We start from the raw sequence: 24,745 nt of genomic DNA, 5'->3' as shown, positions 1-24,745 counted from the left end.
AATGGTTCATTGGGAAAAGGCACGCTGCCAAGCCGGCCAAGCTGAATTCGACCCTGGGGCCCGGATAATGGAAGCAGAGAACCCCCTCCTATAAGTTCTTTTCCGACCCTACATGCATGCTGTGGTACATATTCCCCCCACTCTTCTACACACACGATAAATAAATTAAACATCTTTACTGTTTCTTAGTGCTGGTGATGTATGCCTGTAATCTCATCATTTGACAGGTAAAGGCACCTCTTAGTGATGGAAGGGAAATTTAGCTTCCAGTGGGAACCAGGAGATGGGGACGGGGGTTGACTTGGTCTTGTGACTCCTATGCTGTCACCTACTCCCAAGCTTCTGTGTGACAAGCTCTTTGGAAGACCTGACCACTTGCACTATGGTAACCTGGAGGCTCTCAGAGGGCATCTGACTCCTTCAGCTGTGCCGACGGTGGGTTCAGTGCGTCTGTGACCCATGGTCTGCCCTGTAGAGAGATGACTGTCCAACAGGCACCTGCAGAAGGCACCACAGACATGGATGTGTCTTAGGGTCCCCCAGACGGGTGCAAAAAAACACAAAGGACGGGCTGGCGAGATGGCTCAGTGGGTAGCGGACCTACGGCTTGGCCTCAGGACTTGAGTTTCGTGCCCAGGACCCACATGGTAGAAGAAGAGAATCAAGTCCTGACAGTTGACCTCTGACCTCCACATGTGTGCTGCTGCCAAGTGTGTGTGTGTACACATACAATAAATAAGATCAGATGATCAGATGGGTGTTATTTTAGAAAACCCACAACACAGGAAAATATTGCCATAGTATTTCCGCTGTGGAGCATGAGTTGGGAAAAGGAAAGAGAGCAAGGAACCGAGACGTCTCCGAGCTGGCTACTGCATTTCCTGAAACGCACGATTAAATAGCCAACGACGACCCTGGGCTTTCCACACTCGTAGTAGCTCTGCCCTTGGTCTCCCACATCTGTGAGTGATGGATCACGTTTTGTTCTCATTTAGGGTTAGGCATAGGGCAACCTGATGGTGACCACAGCGATACTGCGCCAGGTCGTCTTTACAAATTTGGTGTCATGAGCGTGCAAGTGTGTGTGTGTGTGAATGTGCATGAGTGTGCATGCATGTGGGTAAGTCTGCGTGTGTGTATGAGTATGTGTGAATGTGCATGAGTGTATGTATTGTGTGAGTGTGTGTGCCTGTGAGGATGTGTGTATGTAATATGTGATTGTTTGTACATGGGGGTGCATATGTGTGAGTGTGTATTTGTGACTGTGCATATGTATTGTGTGAGTGTGTGTGTCTGTGAGGATGCGTGTATGTAATATGTGGGTGTGGATGAGTCCGTGAGACTGCATGTATTGTATAAGTGTGCGTGTGTGTGTGTGTGTGTGTGTGTGAGAGAGAGAGAGAGAGAGAGAGCGAGCACGGGCATGTGCGGGCCACAGCACTGCACTGGAGGTGGAGAACATGCTGCAGGTAGTGGGTCTCTCCTTCCTCCAGTGGATTCTGTAGCTTGAGCTCGCACTGGCAGGCTCGGCAGAAGTATCTCTATGTCCCAAGAAGACACCAAGGACACCACAGAACTGGCATACATAGGAACTCACTGTGGCAGCAGGCACGGGGCCTGCATGGTGCTGAGCCAGATGGGCTCCCGGTGCTGAAAGAAGCGGGCATGAGCCCCATCCTAGCCCACAGCTACCTAAGTGGACATCTGCTCGTAAACGAAAATTCATTCTCTCCAATGGCGTCTCACAAACCACTCGGAAGGGGAGGCCCCGGCCCACAACAACACGAACTCAGTGGTGGTTTTCGGAGGTTTTTGTCTGTAATGTGTTGTCTAGGGGTTTTTTCTTTTTTAAAACTTACAGGTCTTTTGTTTTGTGTTTTGTATGGGAGCTCAGTGTGTCGACATGTGTATCTACATCTATATACGTTATTTCTTGTGCTTTTTCTTTGGTCCCTTTTCTCTTTCTATTTGTTTGATCTCTCCTGTTCTGGCTTATATATTTCTGCTTTATCTTATTTATTTTTATGTGCTTGTCGTTTCCTAATGAGAGAGAGAGAGTGTGTGGATTTGGCCAGGAGGTGGAGAGGATCTGGGAGGAGTCAGGTAAGAACAAAACAAACAAACAACGACAAAAACAAACCAGGAAGAGGCACACATCCTAGCAGTCGGGTTGTTTCCAGGGTCCAGGGAGCTGTTACCTGTATCCCAATAGAGAGGCATCGGTTTTTCTTGAAGTCTTTCTTCCTGTCCTCGGTGGCGACAGTGGCCACGGTGGGGGCAGCAGCGGCATTATTGCCCATGTGCTGACTCGCTGGGCCGTGAATCTGGGCGTTGGCGGCCTCGATGGCGGCCGTCAGAGCCTTCATACTGTCCAGGCTTTCGGTGGAGTTGCTGAGGCCAGACTGGCTGATCATGTCTCCGCGCTGACCCTGTCCGTCCATGTAGGCATCCTGCGCGGACTCTGTACTACTCTGGGCTGTGATAGAAATGAAAGGTTTCGTGGTAGTTCTGGGTGGGACTGGAGGTGGTGTCTTCTTATATGTTGTAATGCAAGACGACACTGGAAGACAGCGAAAACAGACACTGTGATTTCTGCGTGGGTTCCAAGCTTCTGACATCGTCAGTGACAGCCCCTGGAAATCGCGGCACGGGAAACACTCTCAGACGCTGGACTTGAACACAAGTCCGTGAGCACGATAAGTGAGGTCTTTGCTGGGGTCGGGGCGGGGAGGGGGGGGTCATAGAGGTACCGCCTAGGGGTAACACACCCACAAAGTAGTGAGAGGAGAAGCCTGGAAAACGCCCACCTCGGAAATGGGCGTTTCTACATGGAAGTTATACATCAACACGAACTAGATATGATTGGTCAGAGGCAGAAGCTCTCAGGTAGCAAGGGAGAAAAGGAGAGGAAGCTCGGAACAGCACATACAGCTAATGCCAAACAAAGCAGCCATCTGGAGTTGATTTCGGTGGTTGGTAATTAACACTGAGGAGGAAATGAGAGGTTGGGAGCATGTGCATGCAGACCCTAGTGAGTGTGGCAAGCTTGGGCCACATCAGCCACTGTAGCTCCCCGGATTATACCTGCCAACACTGTGTTCCTCCCTGCCTCCTAAAGCCTCCCTTCCATCCTCTGTGGTTTCTGTCTGTTTTCGTACTTATCTGCTTTCCCCTGCCGGCCCCTCCCACCCTTGTTTCATTTTTTCGGATGGGTACTCGCTATATAAACTTCCGTTCAGAAGCTTTGTTTGCTGGGCACAACTGCTCACTAAAAGGAACCCCATCCCTACCCCCAACACAATTTTATAACACACTTGTTTATAAACGGACTCTGAGAATCTCTCCGTCTCTATATTGCCTCCTTGAAGAGTCAAGCTAAGCCTTCCTTCAGGGCGACTTCATCAAGTCAAGTGTCTGAATGCTGCTATTTCCCTACGCTGCTATTTCCATGTCCTCCCTAAGGCTCCAAACATCTGGCCACAGCTTTTCAGCATCCTGGAGAACTGTGGCTGCTTCTCAGCTTCCCATTTGTGGAGCACGGTTCAGAAAAAAAGGGACATAAAAAACCATTTTCCCGTAGGACCTTCTGCCAGCAAAGAGCAAGCCCTGGGCAGTGTTTGGAACTCCATTCCCACTGTCTCTCCATTCCGTTCCCATACCTTCCCCATGCACACACGGACGGTACCTCTGTGGTTACAGCAAACCCACACAACTCTATCTTGTCTCCTTGGGTCCCAGCTACCACTTGGATAATCTCACCTAATAAAATACTCACTTCTGTATTGCCCATGCTTCCCCAGGTCACTAAAAAGCAAAATCCTTAGCCAGGGCGGTGGTGGTTCATGCCTTTAATCCCAGCACTCAAGAGGCAGAGACAGAAGGATCTCTATGAGTTTGAAACCAGCCTGGTCTACAGAACAAGTTCTGGGACAGCCAAGACTATAGAGAGAAACCCTGTCTCGAACAGCCCCCCAAATAAAATAAAAATAAAATCCTCTGATGAACCATAAACAAGAGGGTCCCATTTCTCCATCCTGTCTCTGCTGTTCTGTGACTCAAATGATTTCCTTATCGATAAAAGAAAGGGACACAGCAATGTTGTTTTCCTAGGCATTGCCTGAGAACCGAAGGAAGAAACCACGTGTTGTCATGTTACACTATCACATGCTCAGGAGGTGTGAACACACGCAATGGGGTCACCTTCCTTATGTGGCCAGATGCTCAGCAAACACAAAGAGAAACCTTCTGCATACACTGACTGCCAGGCTCTCCCGCGGATCCAAACACTGAGAGATAGACAATTCAGGTCAACTCCCTCTTTTCCCTTTTTTCTGGCTAATGCTCCTGAGGAATAAGTCCTCCAGGAGAAGATCCCACTGGAAGACGTCCCTGGTGCCTTCGGGGTCACGGCAAGAGCCTACGTGGAGTCAGGTCCAACCCATTGCCTCACAGTTGAGCCTCTCACTGAGTCACGGGAGCTGGAGGGGACCGCTAAGTTGTCTCACTCGGCTTGGTTCATGTACTTCTAGCCCCCGTGATGCTCCCTCCTGCCTCCCAGAAAGAGGTAAAGGTGGCAGCTGTGTTTGTGATACTCCTGTCTCAGTCATCTATCTGACGACCCAGAGAGGTTCAAGAGGGGTGAGGGCCATAATTAGGATATCCACTCCCACCTGAACCTCAGATCACGACATGATTTCTTTCTGTGTAGCTTTGAAGCCTGAACTGGAACTCGCTCTGTAGACCAGGCTGGTCTCGAACTCACAGAGATCTGCCTGCCTCTGCCTCCTGAGTGCTGGGATTAAAGGTGTGCGCCACCACCGCCTGGCATGACATGACTTCTAAGGAGAGTCTTTACAATATGAACTTATTATTTCACTCAATAGCTACCTACTGTCAGGACCTTCGGTCCACCCCTTCCCAGCGCACAGGGTCTGCTATTTTTTTTAATTTATTTATTATGTGTACAGTATTCTGTCTGTAGGCCAGAAGACGGAACCTGATCAACACAGATGATTGGTGAGCCACCATGTGGTTGCTGGGAATTGAACTCAGGACCTCTGGAAGAGCAGCCAGTGCTCTTAACCTCTGAGCCATCTCTCCAGCCCCACAGCATCTGCTCTTATAGGTTATTGATTTACCGCTTGCTCTGACCCCTTCTGCTTTCTCCTTGTTATACAGATCATCAGACAGACAGACAGCTGTCCATCTTTCTATGTGGGTCTGACTCCAGAAACAAATCAAGTGTTCTCTAAGCAACAACAACAACAAAAACTTAGATTGGTGCATTAAAAAAATCATTTCATTTTCTGTAATATAGAGGAAAAAGTCCTGCCATGGTTATATCTCAGTATCTCCAATGCCCTGGCTGGCTTTGCCTCCTGCCGGGTCCACACACTTCCCAGACCAGCTGCCGTTTTCTAGTGTCAGACTGTTCAGGGGCAACACTGGGGACATGCTGCCACCACTCCAAGATGCAAAGGTGATCAGAATTTGAGATTGTCCTACCTTATTTTTTTAATATTTATTTATTTATTATGTATACAGTGCAGGCCAGAAGAGGGTACCAAGTCTCATTACAGATGGCTGTGAGCCACCATATGGTTGTTTGGGAATTGAACTCAGGACCTTTGGAAGAGCAGGCAAAGCTCTTAACCACTGAGCCATCTCTCCAGCCCCATTGTCCTACTTTAATAAAGAGGGTCAGGAGCATGGCTGGGGCTTGCTGGTCTCCTGCTTACCTCCATGTTCAGGGAGAGACCCTGTCTCAAAAGAATAACATGGAGAGTTATGGATCAGGCTAGGCAGGGTCCATTCTGGCCTCTGTGTATATGGGTAACTTTGTACCTGCAGACAGACTTGTGAATACAATGCGCATAGAGCTAGAGATAGACAGATGATAGGTAGGTAGATAGATGGATAGATAAACGATAGGTTGATAGATGATAGATAGATAATAGATAGATTATAGATAGATGATAGACAGATAGATGATAAATGATAGGTTGATAAATGATAGATGATTGATAGATAGATAATAGATAGATGATAGATAGATCATAGATAGATGATAGACAGATGATAGATAGATGATAGGTTGATAGATAGGTTAATCATAGACAGACAGTAGGTAGATGATAGATATTACGTAGATAATATATAATAGAGGCTAGGTAGATCATAGATAGATCATAGATAGCTAGATGATAGAGAGGAGAGAGTCAGAGTCAAACCAAGACTTTACAAACAACAGATTTCTGTCATTTCAGTTAAATTTTTAACACTGACTATTTTTTTTTTCTTCTACAGCATCTCATATGGATCAGAATGGCCTTGAATTTGCTTTGCAGCTGGCCTTGAACTCCTGACTCTGGTTTGATGGTCAGGTGTGGACTGTGTCTCAAGGTTGTCTACATTCTAAATGGAAGTCAGTGTTCACGTGGAAGCCTCCAGAGGGGCTGGGCTTTCTGGAAGAAGATGTAGCCTCCTCCCATTCTGGCCATCCTGTGGTCTCCTAAGCACAGATGCCAGGTGGCCCTGGACACACAGCAAGCACGGCAGGGACACTCTTTGAACTGTTTCTTTATCCCCGAGTTAAAGTCTATGGTTGTTCTGGGGCGTGCAGGTGCCCGCGGAGGCCAGAGTCACTGGACAGCCTGGAGCTGGCGTTACGGGTGGCTGTGTCTTCAGATCATGGGTTCTGGGAACCAAGTTCAGGTCCCCTGTAACAGCCGCTGAGCCATCTCTCCAGTTACCCCCACATTGTTCTCTTACTAAGGCTTTCTTGTTGTTGTTTTGAGACAGGGCTTCTCTGTGTAGACCTGGAACTTGCTCTGTTGACCTCTTGTAGTTTTTACTGGCTTAGCTAATGCGTCATGGAAACATCAAGCCATATGGCAGAACAGCTTAGCAGGTCTTGGTTACTGTGATCCTCCTGATATTGGACCTGGCCTCTCTGGAGAGAATGAATGTCTAAGGAGATACTTGTGCTCCCCTCTTTGGCTATAGAGTAATCAGAGGATTGAAAGGAAGGCCCCCAAGATATTAGAATTTCCCCAGAGGAAACAGGAGAAGACCTTGTCTCTCCCACTAGGACTGATTGTTTAGCTGGCCTTGCAGAGGAGGCCTGGAGCCATCGTGGTAATGGGCCAGGGACCACACCTTTTGGAACCACGTATCTCTTGCTTCTAGTTACCCTACACTCATGTCAGAACCCCAAAAGGTAGACCGGGGGACACCACTGGACCTCTTTGTCTCCGGGCCAACACTGAATGATTCTCCTTTCTCTGTTAATTGGTTCATTGAGGATTGGTGGCAAAACCTGACTTCTTGGGGCACAGGCTGTGACCCCTGAGTAGAGTAACAACATACAAGCAGCTCAACAGGGACTACAGATAAAAACATCAGGATGGGTCCGGGGAGGGGGCTGTCTCAGAGGCTGAGAGCTCTCACTGCTCTTGCAGAGGACCAGGGTTTGGTTCCCAGCACCCACATGGCAGCCAACAACCATCCCAGAGGACCCAAGCCCTCTTCTGGTCTGTGGGGGCACTACGCACATGGGCTGCACAGACACATACAGGCAGACACCCATCACATACTAAATAACAACAACAAAAACATCACCCCCTAGCCTACTAGCTACATCCAGCCATTCAAACGAGGGACTGGCGTACACTCTCAGCATTGGCAAGGTGGAGGTAGGCGATCCTAAGCTCGTAATGTGGCTAAACAGTGAGTCCGAGCGACATGAGACCCTGTACGGAAAACAAAACAAGACAAAATACCCTCCAAAATCAGTTCCACAGTAGTCAGAGGACTTTTCTGTATGTAAGCACAGTATCTTAAGGGACTTCTAATGCTGGTGGCTTTGAGTCGCTAGGTCTCTGAAGCCAGGGTCACAAGCTTCAGCACTGAACTTGTATCTAAGCTGTTATTAAGCAAGCCTCGTCTTGCTCAGCCTAAAACCGCATGATAAGAGAGAACCAGGTCCTGCAGGTTGTCCTCTGATCTTCACACGCACACAGGATCACACGTACGCATGCCAACCAAATTGATGAAAGAAATAAAAAAAAAATCAAAACTAACATGGGTCCGTGAGATGGCTCAATGGTAAAGGAAACCAGCTGCCAGCCCTTACAGCCTGTGTTTGCTCCTGGCCCAACCCACGCGGTAGAAGGTGCGAACTGACTCCCAAAAGTCCTGTCTTCCACATGCATGCATACCATGGCATGCATATGCCCATATAGAAGTACGCGTACAAAATAAATAAATAAATGAACGCAATTTTAATTAAAAACAAAACGGAACAACAACAACAAGAAGAAGCCAGGCTTGGTGGTTATTCCCAACACTAGAGAGGCAGGCTGATCTCTGTAAATCTGAGGGCATCCTAATCTACACAGTGAGGTCCAGGCTAGCCAAGGCTACATAATGAGACCTTGTCTCAAGAAAACAAACAAGCAAGCAAAATCTCCACAAAATAGGTAGCCATAAGTTGTTCTACAGTGAGGGCTCAGTTCCTGGGAGTGTACCAGCACAGAGTAGTCACTTTTTTTCTCTCCTTTTTAAGATTATTTTATTTTATGTACATGATTCTTGCCTTCATGTATGTCTGTATATCACACGCATGCCTGTTGTCTCTGAGATCAGCAGAGTGCACTGGATTCCCTGGTGCTGGAGTTGGGATGGTTGTAAATCATTGTGTGGGTGCCGGGAATTGAACCCACGTCCTCTGCAAGTGCTCTGAACCCCTGACCCATCTCTCCAGCCTCAGATCAGTCAATTCTCAGGGGTGGAAAGATACAGAAATTGTATCAACATTTGATAGATGGGCGACCTTGCTAAAACAACTTTATCTTTCTGAGGGGGTAAAATCTAGAAAGGCATTTTGGGTAGCAGCGTTCTACTGAAGGTGATGTGAACCAGATGCAGGAGGAAGTCATCATCACTGCACTGTGTGGTAGTAGGGTGTCCCGGAAAAGCATCCTGGCATGGGAGGACACAAGTGCTAAGAGAGATGTTTGCTGCCACTGTTTCAAGTCGGGGGACCAGGAATCGTTGTGGTAACACAGTTTACAGTGACGTGCTCGGCCAGGCAGGAACCCATCTGGTGCCAGACAATCCTGGCCCTTCACTGGGGAAATCACAAGCCCGAGATGGCAAAGAAGCCAAGATGAAGAATGAGCAGAGATTCTCCTAATCATAGACAGTAACACTGGACACTGCTAAGAACGTTGACGGTCTCATGTATGAGGAAGAGCACAGTACAAACCCCACATCCTATTTCTTTTCCTTCCTTCCTTCCTTCCTTCTTTCCTTCCTTCCTTCCTTCCTTCCTTCCTTCCTTCCTTCCTTCCCTCCCTCCCTCCCTCCCTCCCTCCCTGCCTCCCTCCCTCCTGTCTCAAAAACAGACAGAGTCTCACCATGATCCCGAGACTGGTCTCGAACACTCAATCTGCTTCAGCCTCCCACGTAACTGGGGCTACAGGCACCCCAAACCAAATTAAGTCAAAGTTCATGCCTCTGTTGGGAACCACTTCAAACTTATTCACTTACTAAACCTATAAGGAGTTGCTACAATGTGCAGAGTGTTAGGATGCAGGCATTACGCTGGCCTGGCCTGTCATCTGGCAGAATGCACCCAGGCTTTCCCTGGCTGGCCCAGGGTCCTAATCTGTATACAGGTGAAAGGGCCCTTTAAGAGACAAGCTCCGCCTACTCTCTCATCTCTAGCTCTCTCTTTCCCCCACCTTTCTTCTGAAGAGGCAGCTCTCTGTTTCTCCTCCCTTGTGCTCCCTTCCTCCCCCCCCTCTTCCCTCCCCTTTAATAAAACGCCACTCTCTAGCTCTCTCTGCATGGCGAACTCTGTCACCTTCCTGGGTCCCACTTGAGCTGTGTCTAACACAGAGGACTATGTGGGGAGGAATCTCTCCCAATGCTGGGAGAAGGTGTTTTGTGGAGGTGTCTTAGGGATGAATATAAATAAATATTTTATTTAAGCCTGGCAGTGGTAGTCCGCGCTTTTAATCCCAGTACTTGGGAGGCAGAGGTAGGAGGATCTCTATGAGTCTGGGGCCAGCTTGATCTACAGAGGGAGTTCCAGGACAGCCAGGGCTACGTAGAGACCCTGTTTTCTCTAGGAAGGCCTGTCTTCAGTCCTGAAACTAACAAAATAAAGAAATAAATAATAATAAAAAAATAAGGGAGAGAATAAAATACCCAAGTATATATAAATTTTTAAAAGTCAACAAAACGTTACAGAAACTCTACCCAACAGAGTCCACATGGAAAAGTTACTGCACTGTTTCAAAAATATTTACAGCTTCCCCCTGTCCAGGCCACCCAGAGAGATAGGGTGGCTTGTGGTGCGAGGCAGGGGCCAGGAACGCCTGCTCGCTGTCTGCCAGCCCACCTCGGGGAGGTACACAGGAGTCTCTCCGCTAGTTCTGGCTCCAGGAAAGTGGCCGCCTGAGAATGACTTCCACTTAAGACATCCTCCTCGGGAAAACACTCTTCCCTGTCTCAGAAGAAAAAAAAAAAAGCAAGCGGCTGTTGTGAGCACCGAGGATGGGGAGGGGCTGGCAATAACTCTTGCAGTCATCCACACCCTTGCCAGTTGGTGGTTACCAAGATCCCAGACACTTCCTAATGCCAGACAAATGCCCCAAGCCTCGGCATGTCTGGCTTGAAGATCTATTCAACTGATAGCCCCCGCCTTTTCTAGGGAGAGCCCCACTACCCGGCTAATCAAACAAAACATTGTTCTCAGATGGCAGGAAGAAAGGAAAGGCTTGTCTTCTGGGCCACGACGTTTGGGGTTTATTTAATACTCTCTCTCTCTCTCTCTCTCTCTCTCTCTCTCTCTCTCTCTCTCTCTCTCTCTCTCTCTCTCTCTCTCTCCTAATTAAAAGGTTGTTACAAAACCTGGGCTTCTCGAGACCGAGGTTGTTTTGCACAGTTCGAGCACTGTATAAAAATTCCGGGAGGGGAGGGGAGGAATCAGAAAGTTAAGTGCCATTAAACAGAAAGAAGAACAAGAAAAAGCCCCAGGCACTTGATGCCTGGAACTGATGTAAGACGCAGCCACTCCTCTGTTAGATGTACAACCGAACAGCGCTCAGATCCGCCGCAGCTGCTCTCCAAATGTCTGCGCTGGCGCAGGGCAAAGCCTGCAACCCACCGGGCTTCAGGAGGGCTTTTCTCATCCACATCTTTCCCCGAGCACTCTTAGGAACCTGGCAACAGGTAACGTGGCAACCTTTGACTTCGAAAACGGCGGGTGGGATAATTTCAGGGCACAAATGGATTGTTTTCCAGCCAGCTGCATCTCTCCTACCGCCCCCGCACCAGACCTCCTCCCTCCCAAATCAAAGTTTGGGAAAACAAACTAAGCGCTGCAGGGCTACCCTTGCTCTTGGGCGTCCCCTGGTGGCCAAGGTAGGAACAACACATGTGCTTGGAGCTCCGCAGCAATTCCGCTGGTAAGTGCCTTTGTTGGCCCTGTGGACTGGTAAAGAGCTGGAATCTGTCCAGAACATCTTGTTTGTTTGTTTGTTTTTATTTTCGAGACCGGGTTTGTCTGTGTGGCCTTGCCTGTCCTGGAACTCACTAGGTAGCCCAGGCTGTCCTGGAACTCAGCCTATGCGTCCTGAGCGCTGGGATTAAAGGGATGCACCAGCCAGTCCAGCTCCAGAATGGCTTCATTTTTATCTAAGCACATTAGCAATTGTCCCATCTATATGCTGAGTAAAACCTCTGGACTAGGACCTAGAATCCCTGAAAGCAAACAACACTGGGCATCCCGAGGGTATGCATGGCAGGTGGCCCAGGCCTGTGAGTCCTTCTGGGGATGATGGGGGGGGGGCAATGACCAAGGTTCAAGACCAACCTGGGTTCCCTATTCAAAGTCTGTCTTGAAAAAGCATCATCAAAATGGGATTCCTGCTGTGACAACTCCCAGTCTCCTCCTGTGGTCTCGTGTCCCCCCCCCCCCCCGTTTGTCTTAATGTGTATTCTGCATGCAGATACCTTTTGGGTCTGCAGTTTTCCCAGTCAGCCCTGCTGGGTTCCTATCTGCAAGGATCACTGAAGACTTCCACACTGCCAGGCCAGGTTCCCAGACAGCAGCCTCCCAGCCCCAGCTACACCCAGGAAAATGCCAGTGGCAGTGTTTTTAGGTTGTCTGGCCCTCTCAGACTGCCCCACCCCTTCCTCCCGTGGGCAGGAATGGAGGCCCGCAGTTGTGGGCTGCTGTGAGCCCAAGCACCTGGCACTCCTCAGCTCTGCATCTGGAAATGGTACCCGGAAACTCAGAGTTCAGATCAAAGAATTGTTCTTTCTTCAGAAACTTCCATTAATTACCTAAATTAGAGGGCACCGAATAATGCTGGGAAGGAGGTGTCTCTGCAGAAGGCTCAGGTCCCGGGGTTACGGTCTGAGCCCCGTCACAGAGACTTTTAGTGAAGTTTGACAATCAATTAAGTAATACTAGGAGCTCAAAGTTGCCATATGTGAAGACAGGACATGCCTGAAACCATAGACAAAGCTGGGGATCTGAGCCAGCATGGCCTGCGTCCCCTGTCGTGTCTGTCCGTTCGTCTGTCCCCACCCCCAGTGTGACTCGCAGCCTTCCGAGAGCCAGAGCACCTGTGTTGAAATCGGGGCATTTCCATCTTCAGGATTACTAATTTCCAAGGCGCGAGCGAGTATCGTTCCCCGTTGGGAATTTGATCTGGACTTGACACTTCGTTCTCCCGGCTTTGCTAATAGGGGCCCTTGAGTCATCTGTGTACACGGATGACAGCCCCGGCTGCTTCAGCACTGCCAAGATTTCATGTCCATTTGACCCATGACTCTACGGAGTGGTTTCTACCGTGGACTCGGATCACTTCCTCTTAGACTTAGGGGATTGTTTTCTTCCTCTTCTTCAGCATTTGTAATCATGTGTGTGTTTTTCAAAATGTGTCCCGGCCTGGCTCAGAGGTCTTCCTGAGTTGAATGGACTGTTCACAGAAAGGGGAGATTGGGGGCCCAAGGTCAGAGTCACAGAATTATAGACAGTTTCCTGTTTCGGCAACTGCTTTCCCAACCCCTCGGTTAGGGAGGATTGAGTTTTGGTGAAAGACAGCATGCCAGTTGGGTGTGGTGGCATACCGCTGTAACTCAGTACTGGGGATTATCAGATGTCCAGAGTCTTGCCATCACAGCTGTGTAGGAAAACTCAGAACTACTAAGAGTGGACATGATGCCAGGAACAAGAAAAGTGCTGTCTCTGATGCTCTCATGGGCCAGCCAGCTTTCATTTCTCTCCAGATGCCGATTCTCAGCCATTTGGCTGACCCTATATATTTTTTTCCTGGCCGGATAGAGAGAAAGATGTTCACCAAGGAGGTATGAAGCGCGCAGCCAAGCATTCTTGTCCTTCTCACCCATGGATGACACGGTGGATCCTAGACCAGGTAGGTCACAGTCATGACATGGTGGATCCTAGACCAGGTAGGTCACAGTCATGACACGGCGGATCCTAGACCAGGTAGGTCACAGTCATGACACGGCGGATCCTAGACCAGGTAGGTCACAGTCATGACATGGCGGATCCTAGACCAGGTAGGTCACAGTCATGACATGGTGGATCCTAGACCAGGTAGGTCACAGTCATGACATAGTAAATGTTGGCTACAGGACGGAATGAAGGACAATGGGAAGACATTTCCTGGAGAAAAGGGAAGCCAGACTGTGACTGCAAAGCTAGTCCGGGTGGCCTTGGGTCTCACAGTCCACCACCCACCCCTCCCTGTAGCCACAAGGTCAGCACCTGCAGGCTGCACTCACTGTGAGTGTTAAGGGACCTGGAAAACAGACCAAGCCTTCGCTGAACACGCCAGACTTTTATTTGCTATTCTCTCTGTATAGCATGACAACTAGTTGCTTGGTGTATGTTCACACAATCCTAGCATGCAGGAGGCTGAGGCAGGGGGATTGCAAATGGAAAGCCAGCCAGAATCACAAAGTTGGATACTTGTCTCCAAAAATTAACATCTAGCCAGGCAGGTTGGCATATACTTTTAAGCCCAGCACTTGGGAGACAGAGACAGGTGGATGGATCTCTGTGACTCTGCGGCTTTCCTAGTCTACACAGCAAGTTCTAGGCCACCCGGAGCTACAGAGTGAGACCCTGTCTTATAAAATATGTATGGGTCTATATCAGTGGTAGAATATGCCTGAGATTGTTCTCTAGATCCACCGAAATAAAAAACAATATTCCCAAAGCGTTTGTATTAGGTGTTAGAAGTAATCTCAAAATGGCTTATAGTATATTGTTCACAGGTTGTGGCCGAGTATTCCTATAAACATGCAGGGCGAGAGGGTGTTCCAGAATCAACTCTCCAAGGATACCAAAGGACAGACAACTACATAGTCTGTTGTCCCCAGTGCCCACTTCTGCTGGCACTAGTCAGGGCTGGCCAAGCGCAGCTGTGAATGCCACCTTTTGCCGTGGAGCTAGTATGTCAAACCCCAGAGTCATGGGATCAAGTGACTGCTCAGCTGTAGAACATGAGCCTTGTACGTTTCGAGGCTCAGAGTTCCACTCCCAGCATCATCAAAATGAAAACTGTAGTTTCTGTTCTCACCTGTGGTTTATCTACCTCACAACCTCCTTTGTCTCTGCTGGGTATCACACTCAGGTCCTGATTGGCCAATTGGCCACTGCTGAGTGGCCCGGATGTTCCGCGTTCCCTGTCTGTCTGAGTGCTTTTCTTCCCTGTAGTTCCTGTCAGATCACTCATCATTCTTGGGCTTTTGTCTCCTGTAGCCTAGGCTGGCCCAGAACTCTCACTGCATAGTTGAAGCTGACCTTGAACTTCTGATCCCCAACCCCCTCAACTTTCGAGTGTTGAGATTACAAATATGCCATTGTATCTGCTTTCCCTTCTGAGAACCTTTGTTGTCTTTACTTTTTTGAAAATTTGTGAGACAGGGTTTCTCTGTAGCTTTTGATTCCTGTCCTGGAACTAGTTCTTGTAGACCAGGCTGGCCTCGAACTCTCAGAGATCCGCCTGCCTCTGTCTCCGGAGTGCTGGGATTAAAGACATGCATCACCACCACCTGGCTTTTCTTGTTTTTTTTTTTTTTTTTTTGAGACAGGGTTTCTTTGTAGTTTTGGAGCCTGTCCTGGAACTTGCTCGGTAGACCAGGCTGGTCTTGAACTCGCAGAGATCCATCTGTCTTTGCCTCCTTAGTGCCACCACTGCCCGGCTAAAAATCTTGTTATTTATTTTATTTATTCATTTGCTAAAGTCTCATGCAGTTTAGGCTGACCTGGGACTTGAGGATAACCTGGAACTTCTGATCTTCCTGCCTCACCTTCCTAAGGGTGGGGGTCTAGTAAACAGACCATAGCTGGCATTTGCTCACCCTGAGGCCAAGACCGTAAGTTGTAGAGGATTCCTATACTGGAGGAGAGTATCAAGCTCACGGTATTTGTCTGTGTTGCTTCAGGAAGTGAGGGGCCCGTTTAAGAATGACGATAATCACATCTATGGGAGCCCAGGCCTGCTGAGTCCTAACTGACCGGAGTCAGGCTTTCCTGGGAGCCCTTGACTGCAGCTCTGCCTAGGGATTGCCAGCAGCCTGGAGAATGTACTGGAAAGCCTCATGCCTGAAAAACAGGGTTTGTGCTTCCAGCAAAGAAAGGAAACCAGTCTTCCCTTCCTATTGGTGTCTGTGGAGTCTGGAAAGCGGGGCTGTGGGAGGCACCAGCAGTGAGGTAAGCATTTAATTATTGATCTCCTTTCTTCCTCCTAGAAACCCTCATCTTTCCAAGGGAAAAGTGTCCTGTCATCTGGCCTGGCCTCCGCAGTCCCTCGGCCCTGAGGATGATGAGTCACTTTACCTGCTGTGTCATTGACAGCTGAGGACACAGATCTAAGAAACTGTCCCAGCATCCCCCAGGGCTGGTTCCCACTACAGTCACCCTGGGGTGTAGCTCAGTCGCAGAGCACACACCTGGCGAGCCAAGGGCTGTATTTCAAGCTTGGAGACGAAGGACAGGAGGCACTGGTGAGTGCTTGTCATCTGCCAAATTTCAGTTAAAATCCTTTTGAAGTTAAGATTAAAACTGGTATCATGTTACTTCAACCTCTGTCTGCCTCATTCACCGAGTGTTAATTGAACCCAAGGCTGTAGCCGGTCTCATTAAATCCCCCAAAACAATTCTGCCAAGGAGGGTATGGCTTGCTGATAAAAAGGGAGGCCAAGAGAGAGGTTGCTTTGCCCTAGCTCTCCCACGACAGAGCGGGCTGGGAAACTGTTCTCCCCGCCAATGCCTACTTAGTTTCCAAAGACATGCCACTGTATCTGCTGGTCATGTGGGTGAACACTTGTAATCCCCTCACCGGAGAGGTAGAGGCAGAAGGGTCAGAAGATCAAGGCTAGCTTCAGCTACACTGTGAGTTCAAGGGCAGCCTGGGCTATGTGAGACATTGTCTCAAAACAATAATGACCAAAAGATTCTCCCTTTGAGTCTTTGGGAGGACAGTGCTGCCAGAAACTCTGTAATCGGGCTGCTAGCAGTCCCAAGGTCAGATTTTGGGTGATGGCTTACGGAAATGTGGATGGAGGAGTCGCCAGCATTCTGCTGCTACCACTTTCGGAACTGAAGGTAGTTTGTTACAACGTTTTCTATTTCAGTTTTATTTTGAGACAGTGTTTCACTGTGTAGTTTGTAGCCCTAACTGGCCTAGAACTCTGTAGACCATGCTAGTCTTGAAAGAGATCTGCCTTGCTATGTGTGCTTTGAGCCCAGTACTTGGGGGGCAGAGGTAGGAAGATCTCTGTGAGTTCAAGACCAGCCTGGTCCATAGAGCAGAGTTTCAGGACAGTCTGGGCTACATAGAGAAACCCTGTCTCTAAAAGAAAACAAAACAAAAAGAAAACAGAAACCCCCAAATAACAAGAGATCTGCCCACTTCTTCTTCCTGAGTGCTGGGATTAAAGGCATGAGCCACCACACCGAGTTTAAAGGTATGGTTTAGGTTGTCCTGGAACTCCTGATCCTCCTACCCCTGCCTCTTCAGCACAGCACAGTCGGGTTTGATAGGAGTCTCTGTTGTCTCCCTGTGGAGTTAGTACCTTGCACATGAGATATACCTTGTTAGTTTTTATTGTAACGGTAGGGGTGGCCGGAGGGTTCTTCAACTGTGTTCTTTCCACAGGTTAGGGTGATATCTGAATAGCAAATGGCACTTCGAGCTCTGTTCTTTGAGATAAACATTGGATATTTACAAGGCTGTGCCGTCCACCCCACTTCTTCAGGATCCCTACTCCCATGCCAACTTCATAGACAGCAAAATAAATAAAGTAGCTAGCTGCTTTTTTCTTGGACTGACAGGCGGGTGGGAGTCCATAGTAGATTCTTTTGGGTGGGGTGGGGCTTCTGGCTACACTTTATCTGCAATCAAACTTTTCAATTATTAAAGTTCTACACAGGGAACAGGGTCTGGAGATCATCTTCGAATGCTCTCGTTTAAACTCAGTTAATAGCTGAGATAATCATTGTTACAGCTTGAATTACAGAGTAAACTGGGGTGGGGGTCTATAGCTTGTGGTTATCTCCACCCCCAGCACTGCCAAAACAATCTCTCAGAACTGATGTGTGGGTAGACAGATATGTTAGTGAACTGCACAGGTGACCGATCAAACACTCGACATTTTTATGACCCTAAACAAGCCCTGCACCTTACTTCCTGGTGTGGATTATAGTCTTGTTTTTAAAATGAACCATAAAAATGAGGGGCAATAAAATCTTGTTTTTTTTTTTCTTTTGGATAAAGTCAGACTTTATCAAATAACAATTTTGGGCTCACCAGGTAGACACACTTGCTGCCAAGTCTGCTAGGCTGAGTTCAATCTCTGGAGTTTATAGGGCAGGACAGAGACAGCCCCAGCAGGCCGTGGTGTCCCCTTTCTTAATAAAGAAATGAATGTAAAACACAAATCCAAAAGGCAACTATGAACATTGAAAAATTCTCCTGTGTGTGCTAAAATGCTTGGTGCTATATTGGTGCTATAGGGTAGGGGATCTTGTTGAAACTGGCTCGCATAGGGCGGCTGACTTCTCTCAGACCTGGAATGGGAATGCGGAAAAACCCGAGGCAAGAGGGGCTAGGGAGGACGTAAATTAACTACCAATAAAACTATGGAGAAGAGAATCTTTTGATGGCCGCTGCTCCGAGGTTCAGCGAGGTTCAGCCCGTTTGAGTTGCTGATAACCTTGTCAGGCTGGAAGATAAAGGCCAGTCTTGTCACCCCGGGCACCTGGCTGAGCGGTAATAAAGGGCGTAATCTCCCAAGGGTGGAGCCTGGCCAAACTCTGCCTGCGGTAATTACAGCTCTAGAATTGCCAACCCCTACTGAGAAACCGGGAGGCGAGGGTGAGGGGGAAGAGAAGAGTTGGAGGCCCGGAAACGTTTGTTTCTGTCCTTGGATTTAAAAGAGAAAGCAATCCAAACAAGGACAAGTTCTCTAGAGAGTGAGAAAAAACAGCTAGGGGCTAGGTCCCCCTGAAGGGTTAACCAGTTAGCTGACTGTCAAGGAAAGAGGCTCAGCTGTGAGAATAATCCCAGAAATTTTAAACTGGAGCCTTGCCTTCTACGTGTAAATAGCCGAGTCACTGCTTTGCTAAGCGGGGTAGGAAGTTACGGGAGCACAGACTGACTGATTCATTTGTTGCCCTTCGCTCTGGCTGTTGGGGGAAAAAAAAAGCAAGAAATCGGCTTTAAGTCCCAGCTCCGTAAGGGAATTCCTCTCTGGCGGGGGTGAAAGCCAGCCACACAAAAGAGCCCCTGTGGACATCTCATTTACAATCTCCCCTAGGACACAGAAAAGACCGCCTCAATAAACTGGGCTCAGAAACACCCATTGTTTGAAATCTGCCTTTAGCAACAGGCTACCATCACCCAAAGGCTTTGCAAAAGAAAAGATTCGGGTGTAGGAAGCCAGGGACTGGGAAAATGGAAAGGCCATCCGAGAGGGCAAGCAGAATAAAGTTAATGGTGTTTCCATCTTTTTTTTAAAGAGATGCCTGGGATAGTCCCAAAAGAGTGATGTGAACTCTAGATTTGATGTCAGCTCTATACAGAGACCTCTGTCAACAGGATTGCTAAATAAAGAAACCAGGCTCTACCTAACACCCCTCTTCCCGACCTTGTGAAACCGGATCCTGCCGCAGCCACAGTGGAGCAGCCGGTGTAGGCTCAGTCTCTAACTACACCTGCCCGGAGTTCTCGGTCAGCTCCATCGCTTCGGTCCCTCTCTCAAGAAAGCTTGAAAAGTCCTGGGATTATATAATGCTGTTCTTTGGATACACCCTAAGTTACAGAATACGTTAGGGTTTCCCAAAAAACGGAGGTGGGATTTAAGAAACAAACAAAAGCTTTTTACAAATTATTTTTACCCTCCTATGCGACCTTCCAGTTAACGTCCAGCCCCAAACCCAGGGCATCTGTGTATCACTGTTCAAGCCACAATTCTGGCCGTTATTTTTCTGATCCTCCTGTCTCTTAGGTCATCCTGGGGTCATTCTACGTCCTGCTTGACCCTTTCTCGGTCTCTAGATCTTTCTATTTATTAACCCGTCTCCGGGGGTGTCGCAGCCGTTTCCTACCGCGGGTTTCTACAGCTCATGCCTGTGATTTATTAATGAGTCATGGGATCAACGGAGGTGAGTCATGCAGCTTCACTGTTTAGAAAGGAAAAACGTTTAAATAGAAAACACCAGAGTTCCTCATGGTTAGGAAAAGTATTGTTGCGTGAAGTGTGTGTGTCTGGATCTGTGTACGAAGTAGGCAATAGGTCAAACGCTCTTGTTCGTCAGAAGTGTTTCCGAATTGGTCATCCTGCAGGTCTCGTCCCTGCTTCCAAACTGTTGTATGTACTCAGAACTGCAGTGAAAACGTGGAAATGGATGGCTTGTCACCCAGGCTTACATCTGTTCCTCGGAGGAAAGTGTCCCATCTGGGGCTCAGGAAACTCCTGCTCCCCAATTCTGCTAGCCTTATTCAGACAACCTAGTTTCCTCCCTTTGTCCTGGGGTTCCTACTGGTCCAGGTACCAGTGTAAGTGTCGCCACCTACTGGAAGACATCTGCACTGTCCTACCAAATGCCTCTTCTCCCTACTCTTCTGGCCTGATAGAGAAGTGACTATATTCTGTTATCTTTTCAGTTCCTTCTGAACACAAGCCCCCAAATGGGCATTCCATAGCAGATGCGTTGCCTTGAAGGTTGCCTAGGTGACCGGTTCACTTTCCACCCTGTCCTAATCATGTTTTTTTTGTTTTTTCTGTAGAGAAGATAGATGTCTTTATGCCAGAAGTCCCTCCCTCTTCAGGTGACCTGGTCAAAGCGGGTTGGGTTGGGCCAGCTGGGTGACTACAGGAAGCCTCTGCATGCTAAATGACACGCGTCCTCCAAAGTCACGATATTTGTCAGACAATATTGCGTGACAATAGCAGGGGCGGGGGGGGTAGTAAGAGGCAGCACCCCTGTTCCCTGAGAAGTAAAATTTTTAGTCACCCCCAGAACAGAACAGACACGGACGCCCCTCTCTACTAGCTTGCTCTTTCTCTCACTCGGCTTTAACCTCCCAACCCTGAGGACTGAGAAGTGGATTCTCACCTCCCATCCTTCCTGTTCTTGGACCAGGCTGGAAGACTACTCGTCCAAGGTCAGGCATGGCGACTGCCAGCTTACGCAGGTGCAGAGCTGTCTCACAGCAAGATGTCCAGGGGGAGTAAACTCAAGATCACTCAAAACCAGCTGGGACCAGCATGGCCAGAGATGACAGTTAACCGTCCCTTATTATGGCATCTTCAAAGTAGCGGCCTTGCAAAATTCTTGTTACCCTCCAGCTGGCTCCAGGATACATCATCCTCAAACTCCATATAAGGATAGAAGAGAGATGAAACCCTGTTCTAGGAACCCCTACCCCGCCAGCCGTGACTGTTAATCTTCCCTATATTATAAGACGCCTGGTTAGTCCTGACATTCAGCCCTCAGACTAGCGGTCCCAATGTTCAGCCATCGGACAAGCATTCCCCCCTCCCTCTTTTTTTTCCTCCCACTTTCAAAATTTAGCCAGAGAAGCGTGGACTGGAAGATCAGCAGACCCGGATACTACGTGGTGAATTTGAGGCCACTCCGGGCCTCAGAGGACTGAGAGAAGAAGAAACCTTTCCAAGGCCAAACAGCTTTTAAGGAGTAGGAGGAAATTAACACTGTGTAGGTTTTAATCCGCTAATTTAGGAATGCGGGGGACTAGATCCAGGGCGTGGCACATGCTAGGCCAGGGCTCTAGAACTGGTGGCAAGTGACAGCTCAGCTGCCACCAGTTGGGGTCCTAGAGCCCGTGGTGGAAGGAGCCAAGCAGCTCCACAAGCTAGCTGCCCTCTGACCTGCACATGGTCACTGTGGAGCGTGTGTGTGTGCAAACACTAATCCAATAAAAACCAAGACAACTGGGCTGCAATACCCATCCCTCTATCGATGTGAGTATTTATTTAGAGACAAGATTCCTCGGTGTAGTTCAGGTTGGCCTGGAACTTAAGATATCCTTGCCTTAGGCTCTCAAGTGTCAGGATTATGGACAGACGTAGCTGCCAGGCCCTCTCAAGGTTTTAAAAAGGAAGCTGAAAGACCAGCATGACAGCTCAGTGGTGTAACCGGCCATGGTTAAAGACCTAGAGGTTCAGTCTCTCGTACCAATGAGAAAGGGGGGTGGGCAGGAAACTGAGTGTCATTATCATGTTTGTATAAAAGAATCCACAATAGGGCGGTGGTGGCGCACGCCTTTAATCCCAGCACTCGGGAGGCAGAGGCAGGCGGATCTCTGTGAGTTGGAGGCCAGCCTGGTCTACAAGAGCTAGTTCCAGGACAGGAACCAAAAGCTACAGAGAAACCCTGTCTCGAAAAAAAAAAAAAAAAAATTTTAATTACATATACAAAACAGTAAAAAAAAAGAAAAAAAAAAAGAATCCACAATGAACACAATGAATATAATACAATAAATAACTAACATAATAATATTAAACACATGCATACAAACCAGACAGCATCCATAATGGATTCCTTCTTGAACACACCCAAATGTTTAAAAAGATGGTCTGGTGGCTATTTGTTGTTAACTGGAGAAATACCTGGATTTCCTTTGAAAGTTGAAAGTGAGCAAGCACATCATGGTGGCGCATGCCTGCAATCTCACCACTCCAGAGGCGGAGACAGGGGATTGTCAGTCTGAGAACTGCTTGGGCTACATAACTAGCTGGTTCCAGGCCAGCCTGGACTATGTAGCTTATACATAATAGAAAAAAAATGAAAATAAAAATAAGCAAAGCTAAGAGGGAAAGATGAAAGGACTTCCTGCTTCCACACACACCGTGCTGACACAGCACCCCAAAGATGCTATATTTTTCGGGCCCCAGACCCCCGTGTCTGGACCAGTAGCCACTGAGAGAAAGCTGTAACCTTGGGTCACATGACCCTTCTCCCTTCCCAGGTCTACTACAGAAAAGAATTACCTGTCTTCAGGGACAGACCGTGTTTACTCTCGGGTTTGTGAAGACAGTCATCTAATACAGACTGTGTTCCTTACTGCTTTTCCGTTCTATGCGTAAGCAACACAAGCGTGAGAAGTTCAGTGGGGTGTAATTCCAGAAAAGTGACCTGTGTAGTGGACGGCAGAACCAGTGCTGAGGGTCAGGGTCCACGGCATACGCCGGCCAGAGGAGGGCCGGTATGGCCTGGATAACACACTCATCCAGCCTAGCTTTCCTGGCTCCCTCCCTCCCTTCTCCATAGAAACCCTTTGTGCTGGGTCGCCAAGATGGAGCTTTGAGGATGATAGTGTGATAAAGATTTATTTATTTATTATGTATACAACATTCTGTCTCCATGTATGCCCACATGCCAGAAGAGGGCACCAGATCTCAGTACAGATGGTTGTGAGCCACCATGTGGTTGCTGGGAATTGAACTCAGGACCTCTGGAAGAGCAGCCAGTGCTCTTAACCGCTGAGCCATCTCTCCAGCCCCCGATGATAGTGTGATAATACCTACATCTTCTCCAGTCTAACTGGCTCTTAATAGAAACCGATTTCATTGTCGTTGTCCCCGTGTGTGTGTGTGTGTGTGTGTGTATGTGTGTGTGTGTGTGTGTGTGTTATGACTATTCAGGCTCTGTCATTAATACTGTCACCTTGGCACAGTTATATTTAATAATGTCAATGAACAGGTATGCCTTTCTACCAATGAGCCGCATGGATCTGAAGGATTCAGTTGGCCAATTTCTATTCTAGAATATTACTATTCCCCGTCAGGGGTGAAGTCTGAAGGCTACATGAGGTACTGGGTTTAGGTTCTGTCTCTGACACCCACCAACCTACCTTACCCCCATCTCTGCGACATATACACAAAGTCTGAACTCCTTTCCTTATTCTCTGGAACATAGGAAGCTTTGCAGTTTGTAACTAGCACAGCCAGAGCTTATACTGCACGGCCTTCAATGCTAGAATCAGAGCACGAAACGGAAATTCTAGCAGCCCGGTGGCCCTGAGGCCGTGGAGCTGTTAGGAAGCCCAGGTCAGTCTGAGGAAGACCATGTGGGGAAACCTTGAGTCTACAGAGGGAGAGATGTTCAGACAGCCTCCAAATGTTCTAACTCCCATGGACTGTAAGACCAAGAGAGGCCCTGAGCCAGGACCACCAGCCAACGCCCTTCCCCAAATTTATGGTCCCCAGAAACTGACAACTGATAAAATGTTTGCTGTTGTGTCACATGGCCAAGTTTGGAGTTGAACTGTTCACAGACGTACACACTTCACTGCTCTTAAACTAAGGATTGATAGATGATCTAAAGCTATGACAGGGCCAGACAGTGCATAGGTCCCTCCATCTTTTATTTTTGCTGAGAATTTGTTCACCTTGATTCTATGGAAATTACTCATCTCTGTTCTAAGAGCCCAAGGTGAAGCTGCCCCAGCTGGCTTGTCTTGGCTTCTGTTAAACTGCATGCTTTGCAGATGCCTCCCCCCCACCCCTCCTCCAGCCAACTAATTATCTTAGTCTTTGTTGAACTGCTTCCTTGTGTAAAACTTCTCCCGATAGCCGCCAAGCAAAATACCAGGGTGTGGCTTTTGCCTTTGAAAACCCCTTATCTCAAACACTTGGTTTTATACTTGGGTCCTGAATACCAGAGCGCAGTTCTAGCCGCCTAGAATAAAGACTCTCAGGTGGTTATAAACTGTGTTTGAGTGGTTGTCTTTGGTAGGCTCCCCAGTGAGATTTCCCAGAGACAGGACCCAGATATTTAGGAGGACCCCCAGAAGCAAAGAAGAGTGTGCCAGCTGGAGACGACTTCTCGGGGAGCCCTGAGAATATACTCTGACGGATAACTGTTAGCTGCCCATACTCTGTAGCTACCTGATGCTGCCACCCCAGAAGGTCAATCCAGAGTCATCTGATTTGAACACCTCTGGAGGTGAGTCTGCTCCGCAGGAGTTGCCATCGGATTAAGACACAAGAGAGGAGATGGATTTGACCAAAGATTCAGTGTCCAGGATCCATATGAGATGTCCTGAACCCTACTGGCCTGTTCAGGTGTCTGAATGTGTGGTGGCCACCCTGGTGTGTATTTACTATGTGTTTCTCTGTATGATTGCGTCTCCCTGTGTGTCTCTTTGTGGGTTTCTGTCAGTTC

At 48.3% G+C, this 24,745-nt stretch overlaps 1 protein-coding gene and 1 long non-coding RNA gene across 22 annotated transcripts in view; one reads left to right on the top strand and one right to left on the bottom strand.

Annotated features, from left to right (window-relative positions):
* The window catches only part of Dlgap1 (DLG associated protein 1), a 792,565-nt gene that overhangs the window by 49,077 nt on the left and 718,743 nt on the right, over positions 1 to 24,745 (bottom strand). For 14 of the 19 annotated variants that reach the window (XM_075956087.1, XM_075956089.1, XM_075956086.1 and 11 more), the window contains one exon: positions 2,199 to 2,560. In XM_075956087.1, coding sequence (XP_075812202.1) covers positions 2,199 to 2,560 — 362 coding nt within the window. The remainder of the gene's footprint in view (positions 1 to 2,198; positions 2,561 to 24,745) is intronic. The other 5 variants (XM_075956092.1, XM_075956093.1, XM_075956104.1 and 2 more) reach the window with 1 other exon arrangement.
* On the top strand, positions 11,037 to 16,128 carry LOC142839791 (uncharacterized). 3 transcript variants are annotated; one of them, XR_012908840.1, is made up of 4 exons: positions 11,037 to 11,241; positions 13,309 to 13,454; positions 15,496 to 15,667; positions 15,802 to 16,128. It is a non-coding gene; the product is annotated as an uncharacterized LOC142839791 (long non-coding RNA). The 3 variants fall into 3 exon arrangements; XR_012908838.1 differs by lacking the exon at positions 15,496 to 15,667 and having other exon boundaries at positions 11,046 to 11,241; XR_012908839.1 differs by lacking the exons at positions 11,037 to 11,241; positions 15,496 to 15,667 and adding an exon at positions 11,250 to 13,031.

The sequence above is a fragment of the Microtus pennsylvanicus genome, chromosome 22 (assembly GCF_037038515.1).
Source record: "Microtus pennsylvanicus isolate mMicPen1 chromosome 22, mMicPen1.hap1, whole genome shotgun sequence".
NCBI classification, from domain to species: Eukaryota; Metazoa; Chordata; class Mammalia; order Rodentia; family Cricetidae; genus Microtus; species Microtus pennsylvanicus.
The sequence above is the reverse complement of the archived record's forward strand: the minus strand, read 5'-3'. Positions and strand labels throughout refer to the sequence as shown.